The 13698-nt window shown below is 40.8% G+C and overlaps 1 protein-coding gene across 3 annotated transcripts in view; it reads left to right on the forward strand.

Moving 5' to 3' along the window:
- The window catches only part of adamts10 (ADAM metallopeptidase with thrombospondin type 1 motif, 10), a 46916-nt gene that overhangs the window by 28832 nt on the left and 4386 nt on the right, over positions 1-13698 (forward strand). For all 3 annotated transcript variants that reach the window (XM_067513958.1, XM_067513960.1, XM_067513959.1), the window contains 9 exons: positions 1460-1593; positions 3695-3818; positions 8040-8120; positions 9938-10101; positions 10195-10321; positions 11306-11435; positions 11736-11940; positions 13222-13398; positions 13504-13669. In XM_067513958.1, the coding sequence (XP_067370059.1) occupies positions 1460-1593; positions 3695-3818; positions 8040-8120; positions 9938-10101; positions 10195-10321; positions 11306-11435; positions 11736-11940; positions 13222-13398; positions 13504-13669 (1308 nt within the window). The remainder of the gene's footprint in view (positions 1-1459; positions 1594-3694; positions 3819-8039; positions 8121-9937; positions 10102-10194; positions 10322-11305; positions 11436-11735; positions 11941-13221; positions 13399-13503; positions 13670-13698) is intronic.

The raw sequence follows: 13698 nt of genomic DNA on the forward strand, positions 1-13698 counted from the left end.
TCCCCCACTTATTCATTTCCCTCTCCCTTTGAGTCTAGACTCCACGATGGCCTCTCAAAGCCCATAGGGCTTGACAACTAAACCCTGAGTCATTGATGCAAATATTAGTACAGCAAATGGTCTTTTCGACGACATCAAATCCATGCGATGAACACGCAAAAGCCTTCAGGACCTATAAAAGGCTGCACTGCACGGTATTGTTGATCTTTGCTGTCAGTAAGGTGTAATCATTTATAAACACTGACATGTGATCCCAGGATTTTTTTTCTGTGGTCTTTGTTGACATCTACAGCACTTGTGATGTTGTCTTTTGGATGGAGGCCAAAGAAAAGTGTTAATCCTCAAGATAGGCTGTGTTGTCCACACTTATGAGAATGAAGTTTTTTTTCCAATAAACTGTTTAAGGACTGTTTAAGTCCCTGGTGGCAAATGTTGGTGAGCTAGGATGCAATTGTAGATTAGTGATGACATATTTCTCAGCTTTGGACACTGACTGTTAGTGACTTAACAAATATAAGACCTAGTAAACTGGTGAAATGTTGTGAAGCCTGGGTTTCTATTCTTTACCCTTGAGTGTTGAAGAATCTATAAAACCTCTGTAAATATTTGTCCTATGAGCAGTGTTTATGTCTACATTTGTAAGTGTGTGTGTGTGTGTGTGTGTGTGCGCGCGTGTTTGAGCTTTTGGGTCATGTGTTTTGGCTCAGGGAAATCACTACTTGAATTGTATAGTTTTTATTTCTAAAAACCGTTAATCAGCCCAAGGTGAAACTTTAATTTCAGAGCAATATGAGTGTAATACTTCTATTGCTGTGTTTTTTAGATTTGAATTTCATTATGTGAGAATATGACATTGCACTGTTGGAAATAGATTTATTCTAAGCATAGTTTTATGGCTGTGTATTTCTTTTGTGAAAGTTTTCTTTGTTGCAAAGTTTATTTATTAAGCTTTTTATGTGGAGTTTTAATTTGAGCAAAGTGACTTTGTATTGTACATCTTTTTGTGATTTTGTGCAGTGGACATCTAGCTGCTGTCCTGCTGCACATTTGCAGTGCTCTGTGTGGGTATGTTTGTATGCATTTGCTGAAGGATAATAGTAGTTGTGTGTGTGTGTGTGTGTGTGTCTGTGTCTGTGTGTGTGTGTCTGTTTGAAGAAGGCAAGGACTTAATGACATTCAGCTGCTTGTCTTCTACATGTCATCACTGAAAAACATTTCCTCTCTCTCTCTCTCTCTCTCTCTCTCTCTCTCTCTCTCTCTCTCTCTCTCTCTCTCTCTCTCTCTCACATATATTGTATTGATATGAGCAACAGTGGTGAAGATCAGATTATTTTTCATGACTAATTAATGCAGAAACCCAGGAAATTACAAAGAGGGTCATAACTTTTTCCTGCAATTGTATACAGTTTTTTTTTTTTCACTAAATTGTACTTACTTGCTTGTGTGTGTGTCCGTCCAGGTGGGGTGAAGCCCTGCTCTCTCAACTGCCTGGCGGAAGGTTACAACTTCTACACAGAACGTGCTTCAGCTGTGGTAGACGGCACACCTTGTCGAGACGACTCGCTGGACGTTTGTGTAAACGGAGAGTGTAAGGTGAGATATGCCATTTTTAAATGTGTCTTTATTTCGACACTTCCATGCATGATTTTGTTTCATTCAAATACAAGCCATCATAGTGCATGTAAGTCTGTATGTAGACAGTTTAACCCGAAGCAGCAGAATAGAGAATCAACACAGTCTTCTACTGTGACAGCATTGTTTATGCTCACTCTCTAGACTCTGGACAGCTACCACTGTGTAGTTTACACACTGACTGCTGACAGTCATCATGATCAGCTGCTGAACTGAAAAACTGTCTGAGCTCTGGCAGTAGTCTTAGACTCCCATTACCAATGTGCTCTCTTAATCCCAGCTGCTAATGAAAACAAAACATTTAACTGCCGTTCATTATGATGAACTGGAGACCACCTGGAGCTCCAACTAGTCCCTGGAACCCATTTTGATACTCACGTGGTGCATTTGTAAAGGCAAGGCGAGAAACAATACCTAATGGTCGCTGCTGATATCCAGCCTGTTGTTTTTGGATGTAGTCTCACTGCAAAAACAAAAAAGTAAAGTCGAAGACGTGGAAAGACAAAGACAAAAGAGAGGGAACTGCCTGCATCTTGTTTTATTGTTGCCTGCAGTTTTTTTTTTAGAGCACCCTGCTTTATTTTAACTTCATTTGAAGAGTGTTGGGTAGACTGAAAAGCTGAGGGAGGCTGGAGATTCTGGGCCCATCCAAAAAGAGGATTTTGTTTATCAACATCGCCTCTGTTCTCTCCTCCTCCTCCTCCTCCTCCTCCTCCTCTTCCTCCTCCTCCTTCTTCTCTCCTCTCTTGTACTCAGCTCTGCTCTGCTCTGTAGGAACTCAGTGACCCTCCAGCTCAGCTGTTAGTCTGTCTGCTCTGCAGGCTGGCTTTCATTCACTGCTCTCTCTCTTTCCCATTCTGATTCTACATCCCTCTGTTCTTTTTATTTTCTTACTCACTCTTTTTTTTCCTTTCCTCCGTCTGTCTGCAATCCAGTCAGCCTCTTCCTTCCTCTTCCTCTCCTCTTCTGTCTCATACATTTTGTGCATGCATAAAACTTGCAACATGCTTTTGAGAAATCTCTATCTGTTATTTTCAGCCTCATGCTGGCTTTGGTTCAGGAGTTGGGGTCTGGCAGTAAGAGAAGGGGGAGACCAGGAAACAGATGGCCCAGTTGAACACAACCTGCCACAGCAGAAGAGAAGGCATGCCTAGAGCAGTTAGTTCAGCTTTCTTGCAGCTTGTCTGTCATTTTCATTAACATTAGAGTTTCACAATAATTCAAACACACATCTTAAATTTCAACTATCTTTTTGTGATATCGCTGACACATGTCCTGTGTTGGCTATAATATCAGAGCACTTTGAGTTTCTTCGAGCCCTGTGTTGCTTGATGAATTAAATAGTTAAAATGTTTTAGCTATACAATGAAATGACCAGTTCTTAATTCAACGACCAGAGATCGAGGTGTAGTTTAAAGTGAGTTCTTAAAGCTGCAATGTTTCTTCTCCCAATTCTCCTGAAGTCTCCCACCACAAATTACTGTATTGTGCTGTTGATCCAAATGAGCTCTGGGAAACGAGAGGCCCGGTGCTTGTTCAGACCTTTTTATCATTTCAAACTGGAATAACTGTCCACATTACAAAGTCACCACATACTGTAACCTGTGGGGAAAATCACAGTTTCAACTCAGGATTTAGCTGCGAGCTGTCTAATCAAAGCAAAAGTAAAAATAAACTTAAGTCTCATTATCACTCTCTACAGTAAGCAACTGTCATATGAATATATGAGAATGAGCGGTTGCTGTTCATTCTCCTCACTTTTGTTTAGGTTTGGTTCACTGTTGAAGAGTTTAAGTAAAACCACCTGTTTCGCTCATCATGAAACTTATTTATGTCGACAGCTATGAGTTTAGCAACCTAAGAGCATTATGTCTGCACAGGATCAGAAAACACATCTGGACTTACCATCTGATATTCCCGTGTTTGGGAAAAGTGGCCTGGAAGACATTAGAGGTAATCCCTCAGCCTGGCCTCTGACACCTCTCGACTTACTGACGCTGCCCCTTCACCCGTGACCCAGAGTGACTCTGCTTACATCTTACTCATTTCTCCCTTTTCGCAGCACGTAGGCTGTGATCGCATCCTCGGCTCGGACGTACGTGAGGACCGCTGCCGGATCTGCGGGGGTGACGGCAGCAGTTGTGTGTCTGTGGAGGGAGTCTTCAACGACTCGCTGACAGAAGGAGGTACATTGTCACAGCCTTGCTCTGTATTTATCTTTATTTCTTGTTTTGTTCATGAGTGTAATTACCTTTTGCTTCTTTGCTTTATTAGCCCAGCACTCAGCAGCTATCAGTTAGTTTTTACTTACCTCACCAAGCCAATGTAGCCCCTCTTCCTGCTTCCTGAAACTGGTGCAGAACCTCAGGCATGGCGTGTGCCTCTCGAGTGTAAAACTTTGCTTTTTGCTACCATGCGGCTTCTTCTAGTGATTGGGTCACAATAAGAAAACCAACGTCTTTACAAAGACCAGAAGCAAGTACAGCTCTGCACAGATGCTGCACAACTTTTACTTACAGGTTGTTACAGAATCCTTACAATAGATAAATAAGACACTTGAGCACTTCTTTAACTCTCCCAGTCACTTCAGTAATGCTCTTTGGAAGCTGCTGCCACAGACATTTATGCACATATAGACAGAGATTGGGATGTAATCTGTGGCTGTGGTGAATAGGAGTCCTCTTTGGGACTTCAGCACTGAAACTGTCTTATCCTATTAGGTTAACATGAGGCATTTACCATGAGAAGGTATGAAACATAATAGTTCTTCAGTCCCAAAGAATATGCACATGCAACCTTTGGCTTCTGATCATTTGGATCACCAAGGCGTCTTGGCAGGCTGCCTCGCTAAGTGAGTTGGGATACCCCAGATACTCAGAATGTATTGTATAATTGTTTGTTCACATGCAGAGTCTCTTCTCAGCAGCATACTATTACATTTAATTATTTGGTTAAGCCAATACAACTCCACATAGCTGCAGAGGAATAATTTATTGCAGCACCAGATTTACCGTTTTTCTGATGAATGATGTGTATATGTAGCAGCAGAGAGTTGAAGCAGCACAGAAACCTTTTTAGCACCGCTGATCGTAACAGTTACTAGTTGTATCCATTACTGTCGGAATGTCAAGCTGTTTTTCAATCTCAAATTTCTGTTCTGTACAAAGTCAGAACATCCTGGGTAGTCCATCAATGTATTGTTGAAAGGACTGAAAGCATCAGCCTGTCAATATAGACTTGGTGTTGGGTTGATGTACTTGTGTACCATCTATATCGAGAATGTGAAGTTAATTTCACACCAGGTTCATCTTTATTTTTGTTTGCCATGTTGTGAGGGTACCCCTGTCTTTCTATTGGTGAGCTGGTTATGCGAAGATTGAATCATGTCAACTGGACTTGAAACGTTTCTAACCAAGAAGAAAGAAGTTCAGTTCGCATGATACAAGTGCATATCTCAGTGCTGCCGCCATAGTAGGTCAGGAGTTCGGTCTAAACTTTGGCCCATCTCCATCAAATTAGAAAGATTTAAACCACGTTTTAGCCACAAAAAAAAAAAAGTACAGGAAGCGAGAGTTAGAAACAGTAAGAGGCTGAGCACGTACCTCACAAGATGGCACCCACTTCCCTCACTGTTAACACGCCATACCTTCACTTGCTCTATACAAATGAAACCATGTACTATGATGACCAATAGATGAGCAAGTTACCAAGTTGCCTGTTAGAAAGATGCTAAACCAATTGTTATAACAGGACTTAGGGCGAAAAGGAGATTGAGCCGCCACAGACTGAATGATCATCAGTGAAATGTAGCTGTAAGATCAAACAGGGTCAACGCAGAGCATTGGCTATTACGTGAACATTTTTTTGTTCCACATTTGGCCCTACAGTGTAGACAAAAATCTAAACATCTGTAGATAAAAATTACACTAATTCTTAACATTTAAACAGGCAGAAAGTGAATCACATTGGCTTATTGTCACATCATAAATGCACAATGTCAGTGGTCGCCAAACTAACCCAAGATCTCTAAAAATGCAAAGAAAAACATCCTTGAAAACCACCACACATAAATATATACATATGCATACCATAAACTGTAAATGCATACATGTATTTATGCACCAGCCACCCAGGGACACATGGAAGACAGATTTAGGTGAGGTCCGACCAGTGTGGCTTGAGGTTCGGCTGCCATCGTGTCTATTCTGGGTTACATTTTTCTCCACAACAGCAGCTCCAGATTCTCATACCCAGTTGTCAACACCACTCACCCCCTTCCAAGATTCCTCAGAGGGAACACACCCAGAGCAGGCAGCTGTGCTTTGGACCACAGTGACCAGGCCAGCATGTCAACTTCAGCTGTGGTCTCAACCACACTCAAAACATCTGACATTATCATTAGCTTAAAAAATATAGTAGTGAGGTTGATGTTCAGCCATAAGTCATGTAGTCATGTGTTTCATGATGTTGGGATAGAATCTATTAAGAGTGATTTAGTACTGCACTTCCTTAATGTTGAGGGCAATTACAAGAGACAAGTAAAAGAAAAAGTGATGGAACAGAGATCAACACTTTTGCTCACTACTACTGAGCTATTAATCAGTAAAAAATTGATATCTGGTTGTCCCTGAGCAAAAGCTGAGATGTCATGTTTTCTTTTAAGCAGTCCAAATCCCATAAATAGTCCATTTACTGTTATAAATCAACCAGAACTTTTCACTTTTGAAAACGTGTAATTTTCAAAATAAATCAATCGGGTTTTTAAATATCAAAATCAAAGTAGTTGATGAATCAATTTCTTGGACTAATTGTTGCAGCTTTATTGGTTATAGTCACAAATGTGTTTTTTTTTTTTTTTTTATGTAGAAAGCTATTTTTTTTTTTTACTCTGTGCACTTCATATAAACCATGCTTAACCTTCAGAAGGCCTCAAAATCTCGAACAAAACTCAAACTCCAGACCCAGGACTGATGGCAGATTTATGACTGACAGAATCCCTCAGTCATGTCTGCTCTAAGCTTTTGATTCCCCTGAAGCCTGCGATTTTAAATTTCCCTGTGGACTTTCTTGGCTACACGTTTTGTCTCACGCATGTGCACAAGGATGCAAATGTGCATTAGTTTGCAAGCAAGCGATGCAATACATGTTCTTCACAGTGGTGTCCCGGTTCTGCTGATCAGCCGGTTGACCGTAACACACCAAGATGCACAGAAATGTTTCACACTTCTAAAAAAAAAAAAAATTGGATTTATGAGCAAGAACATGCTCTCATCAGGAGGTTTAGATTATTCAGACCACAGCAAAGGTATTCCTGTAGTATGTTGGCAATGTCCACAATGTTTACAGGACTTGTCTGGTGTCTGGTGGCAGGCAGATGGGCAAATATGAGCAAAATCAGCAAGTTATGAGAAAACTTTGGAGCCCTTTTATATTCAATTCTGATATAGTATTAATATAATTGTAATAACAAAGAAAAATGTTTTATGATTCTGTAATTATGCCAAACCATTGAATCTACAGTGTAAATTAAGAAAAAAATGACATGATTGTCCAATGAAGTTCTTTCCCTCCCAGAAAAATAAAAGATTAGGTTTCTTCCAGTTATTGAATGTTATTTAATTGGAGCTCTGTGCTCTCAGCTTTGATGCAGTGATGTCCCTGTAAGTCTAATTCCATCTGTCCAGTCTGTGGCTCTGGTAGGCGGTGAGGGGTTACTAAAGTGTCAAGGGCCGGGGGTTTATAGTTCCTTTGCTGTCTTGTTTACCACACAGGTCGTGATTGTTAACAGAACCCCACTCTTGCACTTTTGCTCTCTCTCTCTCTCTCTGTGTGTGTGTGTGTGTGTCTAAACCCAAAAACCTTTAACTATGCATCCATGTAGAAACCCAGAGCAGGATCAGCCCTGCCTCTCAGAGCTCCACATAGAGGTTGCGCGCCAAGCCTTCCCTTTTCTTTTCCCTTCCTTTCCTCTTGTGGTCAATGCACTGGAAGGAATTATTTTATCCCACAATTTTTATTCCTTCTTCCTCTAGTGAGGGCAAAGTTATTTACAGGCCTGCTGTGGTTGGACAGCAGAACAGAGCTGAAAAAAGCAGCGAGGCGTGGTGGAGGTGACACGAGCATAGAAAGAAAGGGGATGAGACCAAAACTGATGGAGGGAAGAAAAATAAGAGGAGGAGGAGAGGAGAAAAACCGGCTCCTGGCACAGTTCTCGCTCTCTAGCAAAGAGGCGAGCTGAGCAGCTGAGGCCGGCCGCACAAGAATGCAGCTGGAATCTGAAGCCTATGTTCACTCCATCGATGTCCCACAGAGCTAAACACCACTTACAGTACGAGTTGTTACCCTGATCCCCAGTGAATAAACCTCCTGCACCTTTCTGAGTATGTGTGGCGCTGTGTATGTTTCAGGTTATGAAGAGGTGGTCAGGATCCCTAAAGGATCAGTGTTTATCCACGTACAAGAACTCAACACCTCCATGAACTACCTTGGTAAGATCATTTTTAGTACAACTACCTGTCAGTGTAAATAGTTGTAAGTTATAGCAGTATGTGTATGTGACACACAAAGCTGCTACCATACTAACTGGTAGTTATGTAATCCAAGTGTTATAAGTAACATGCACTTAAGTTAATATCTGGCCCTTGTCTGGATCAATCCAAGTTTTAGAAAATGTGCTTATTTACTAAACAGGTTGGTGATGAGATCAATATTAGTTTGATGTGATTTTCACACTTGACTTGGTTACATACTGTACAGTAGGCACCTATTTATAGAGCAGTTGTCCAGAAACGACAGGATCAGTTCCAGATGCTAAACCTCCGTTGCTCCTGATGGGTCAGGTGAACACCTAGCATGGCATCGGTGTCTGTGGGTGCGTCTGTGAATGAGGGAATTTGAAGCAACATTGTAAAGTGCTTTGGCTAAAAGTGCTATATAAGCAGAAAATGTACCTCTTCCAGTGGGAAAAGTATTCTTTTAAAGTGCTACAGGGTCCTGTAGTTGTGCACTTTTACACATTATTAACACCTCTGCTTTTCCTGCTACAACAAGTCAAAATGTCTGCAGTGGAAAAGGCGTATTATGTAGAACAGTTTTCATCACCTACCTTATTGTATTTGTGAGTCGAAGATGTCGGAAATTTCTGACAGCTACAATAATTTCTGCTCTGAGAGAGGAATGGCTACAATCTGGTGGCAATATATGAGTTCCCCATCAGAGGCAGTTACAGTCCATTCATTTAATTTATCGTTAATGAGCCTTTACACATGGTTATACTACAAGTTACCAATAGAGATAACTATATTGATGTGATGTGGGTTTGAACGCTCAAAGGAAGTGTTTCATGGTCTTTGCATTCTGTATAAGCAACATAAGCAAAAGCACCGGAAGCCGGCTAGTGCAGTTTCAGTAACTCCAAAGGTGATGTTTTAATGTGTGGTATGTCACAGTCATATATTGGAGATAACATCAGACCCGCAGCAGGACAAAGACTTCAGAGCCTGTAAAGCCGCAGAGTTTCATAACTTTAAATCACATCAATGTGACTTTGGGGTGTGCTGTGGAATTAGTTATGACTGGATATATACAGGGATTTTTAGTGTTTTTGGATAGATGGAATAACTGTTTCACCTAATTCCAGTTTTTCTGTTCTCTAGATTAAATATTTCACAGTGAGGTCATCATTTACATAAATCATGCACATCTAGTGTGTGTGTGTGTGTATGTATGTATGTATGTATATATATATATATATATATATATATATATATATATATATATATATATATATATATATATATATATATATATATATATATATATATATATATATATATATATATATATATATATATATATATATCAGTCTATAGAAATGGTAAATAGACTGAACTTACACGTGACTTTTGTATCACACTGGACAAACAGCTTTACAGTTGACCTCATAGTCACCTAGATAAATTCACACACAGCGATGACAGTGGAGCTGCCATGGAGTTTAATGTCATACCCAAAGCCATTTTGCCAATATTTGAAGATGGGTTGAAGCAGCCATCTCTGTACTGCTGATCAGACCCATTAAAGCCCAGCGTCTTATGTCTTTGTCTGTTTTGTCAAGTAACTTTGCTCTTTTATGCTTTACATATAAGTGGATGCAGTGTATCTGTGTTAGATTTTAAAAAAGGAAAATGATATTTGCTAATATGTTAGTGTGCTGCTTCATGAACTAATGGAAATTATAACACATGTATCCTGTGTTTTTATTTTAATTTGGCTGATTCAATGACAATAAAAATTTTTCTCCCAGTGCTGAAGAGTAAAGGTGACCAGTACTTTATTAATGGGAAGCTGACCATTGACACGCCACGCAGGTTTGATACAGCTGGTACCACTTTCCACTACAGGCGGCCCACTGATGGACCTGAAACTCTTGAAGCTCTAGGGCCAACAAATATATCTCTTATTGTCATGGTAAGAATGGACAAAGAAGCCGTGGAGCAAGTCTACAAACAAACCCAAAAAATTAATTTGCTAAGCATTTGATTTTATATACCCTATATGTAGGTGCTGGTGAGGGAGGAGAATCAAGGGATCCACTATCGTTTTAACCCACCAGTCACTAGGGATTCTCTAAACAGCTATTCTTGGCACTACAGCTCTTGGTCGCGCTGCTCAGCTCTCTGTGCTGGAGGTAGACGCACACGCAGGCAAACACACACACACACTCACAGTTTTCATTTAGATAGACACTGCAATGCACTGCAGTGTTACCCGATTATTTGACCCTTATGTTTGAACAGAATCATGGATTTTTGTTGTGTGACCTCCCTATCACTGCATCATTGCATAATTGGGGCATTGTTAAATGACCAAGTTTATTTTCATAGGTTACGTCATGTTGTCTCCACATATAGATGGGGATTAAAAGGGATGTTTAACAAACACCTCAGCAGGGAGGAGTCGGTGCAAAAGGAAGTGGAATTTATTTACACAAATATTAATTAAACTGAGCCAAAAATGAAATCAGGAAATCAACTAAAATTAACTAAAAAACTTAAATTAAAGAAAAAAATGTTTAAAGACTAATGCTGCACAGGAAGCTGCAAACATAGCATTTTATCTTCTTCATTGATTCCACCTTCACAGCAGAAACAAAAAAAAAAGAGAGAGGAAATCCCAAAAATTCACGCATTTTCTCACAATGAATCAAATCCACAAGTGATTACTTGTCTTACCTGTTATGAATCATTGGATTATTTTTGTGTCTTTTCTCTAAAACAATGATTTATAATAAGTTTGTGCAGTTTAGACAGTTTGATGAATCTGATGTGTAAGACGCATAAGATCAAGACTCACAGAGAAAAATAGGATCAATGTAAATCAATAATCCGAAAATGTTCTTGCAGGAGACGCACTGGGAATTGGTGTAGGCACATGTTATATGCCACAGGTGTGGTTTGCCACATATAGAATATAAGACGGAAACTCTTGGGGGCAAAATGGCCGTTGAAGCTGACTGAATGTTAATAATCTTCATCTGCATACAGCATTCAAAACTGTTTATTTTGTATGCAAAAGGATCACAGGTTGATATTTTGCATCAGTAAGGCAGCTGTGGGGACGGTCTTCTATAATTCCCTATTGTATGTTTGTCTCACACTGTCTGACCTGTTAGGTGTGCAGATCCAACAGGTGGTGTGTAAGAAGCAGGCAGATCATACGGTCGTCTACAACCACTTCTGTGACAAGAAGAACAAGCTCAAAGAGAAAAGAAGATCCTGCAATACTGAGCCTTGCTCCCCAACGTGAGTTGTCTTTCGCCAGTGCAGTTTTCCTCGTATGCAAATGTTTTGCTTTATGATTGCTAATGATTTATGATGTTTTTTGTATGCAAGTGTTTCTTTTTACTTAATTCTAATTATAACACTATTGTACATTGTCATGCTTATTATGTACAGAAGACACAATGTTTTGCTGATTTTGTAGGTGCGTGTACTATTCCTATCTATGATTGCTTTACAGTGTAACCTTCTTCTGTAGTGTCCACAATATGATACACTTTTTATGAAATGAAAAACCAACTCAGAGCTCCTCTATGCCCTTAGCTGGTGGACAGGAGAGTGGTCCGAATGCAGCCGCAGCTGTAACGGTGGCTTGCGGACTCGGGAGGTTTTATGCAAAAGGAAGATCTCTGCAACAGAGGAGAAAGTCCTGGATGATTCAGCCTGCACCCCCCCACACCCCTCACTCACTGAGCCCTGCAGCAACAACAGCTGCCCCCCTGAATGGCTGGCCCTGGACTGGTCAGAGGTAGGCAGACATGCATGTTCGGCAAATGCTGCTGCAGTGTTCTTTTTTATCAACTCGTGGATTCATTTGAACTGTGTTTTCTGTCGAATTCCTCTCAGATGAAGCAATAGTTTCTTTTTCCAGATGAACCTTACAAACTCAAACATCTGCCAAGAGAAAGTGAGCACCTTAACCATGAAATTCGCAACAGAGACACGGAGCAGACAAATGTGATAGTTATTTAGATGTGATAGGAAAAGAAAAGGAGGTGTTGTGCTCATTTATATTAAGACCGGTTTCCCTGTGGAGCTACTTAATGCCTCATCTCTGCATCTGCTTGCCTGCTCTTCTCTGCAGCCTGTGAAACTCCAGAGGAAATGAAGAACTTGCAGTCATCTTATGCGTGAATGGAGTTACTGGTCATAGGAGTCCTTAATCTAGACTGATTATCCAACAAAGCTGACAAACTAAAAGATGTCTGCCTTCAATTAAACCCAACTGATTTCCAAAGCAGCCAAACCTAAAACAATCCGGCAAAAGCACCACAGTAACTATCTCTGGTGTTCTTGTCCTGGATGTTAGTGACCTGGTAGTTTGTGTCCAAAACACCAGAAAAAAAAATAGTTTGAGAGAAGTATAAGTGCATACCGTGTCTTTGTAATCTGTTGGCAGGTCTCAATGGGATTTCCTGGTAATAAAAAAAAAAAAAAAAAAGCTCAGCTCACTTATCTATACGTTGCAATTAATGTATTTCAGTAATGATGCATGTTATAACACAATATGTTGGATATCCCTGACCTATTTTTAATTCTGACCCTTAGCCTGAGTGGTCTGTGGTTTCTTCTCCTGCAGTGTAGTTGCAGCTTTGTAAAACTAAACTTGTTCTGTTACGCTGTTACTGAATGTTTTTTACCTACAGGATTAAATGTTGTTTTCTTTAAATTCCAATTTGTTACTAGAGCTACGTTTGTTTATTTGTTTGTTTGTTTGTTTGTTTTTACAGCTCAGGGTGAATTGAAACTAGATTAAATGGGGTCCACAGTGCTGCAGTGTTCAGCTTCTCTCTGGCATCTTGTAATTTAGTGGTAGCACATGCAGCTGTCCAGCTGATTTACCAGAACTAAGCAGGCTCTTGACTTTGTTTCTTAGACAACTGCTGCCCTCTGTTGAGCAGATTTCTTTTGCTTGCTCGTGACCACAGTGACCCCTGGTTGTTCCCTCCCATCATCTCCGTCTCCCTGCTGTCCCGTTTGATGTTTTCCTTTTTTCCCTCTCTTTCTTCATCTCCCACTGTGTCTGCAGTGTGCACCCAGCTGTGGTCCGGGCTTCAGGCACCGTGTGGTCTTGTGTAAGAGCGGGGAGAGTGGTGACACGCTGCCAGAGTCTAAGTGCCCCAAGCATGGCCGGCCCAACTCCAGAGTGCGCTGTAACCTGCAGCGCTGCCCTCCCCCTCAATGGGAGACAGGCCCCTGGGGAGAGGTAAGACAGGATTTGGGTTCACGATTATAGTCGGATGTTTTGTACAAATATTGTCAGCTTTGTGCTTAAACGCTTTTTCAAACATCTCGTGTGTTTGTGTTTCAGTGTTCTGCCAGCTGTGGGCTGGGTCAGGAGATGCGTTCGGTAAAATGTTTGAGCCACAACAAACAGCCGTCCAGCGAGTGCCTGGATCATCAGCGGCCAGCAGCCATGCAGCAGTGCCAGAGCAAATGTGATCGCAGTCTGCCCATCAGTGCAGACAACCCCGAAGGTAAGAGGTCAAAGTGCTGGTCATACGTC

Source organism: Channa argus, chromosome 8 (assembly GCF_033026475.1).
Source record: "Channa argus isolate prfri chromosome 8, Channa argus male v1.0, whole genome shotgun sequence".
Taxonomy (NCBI): domain Eukaryota; kingdom Metazoa; phylum Chordata; class Actinopteri; order Anabantiformes; family Channidae; genus Channa; species Channa argus.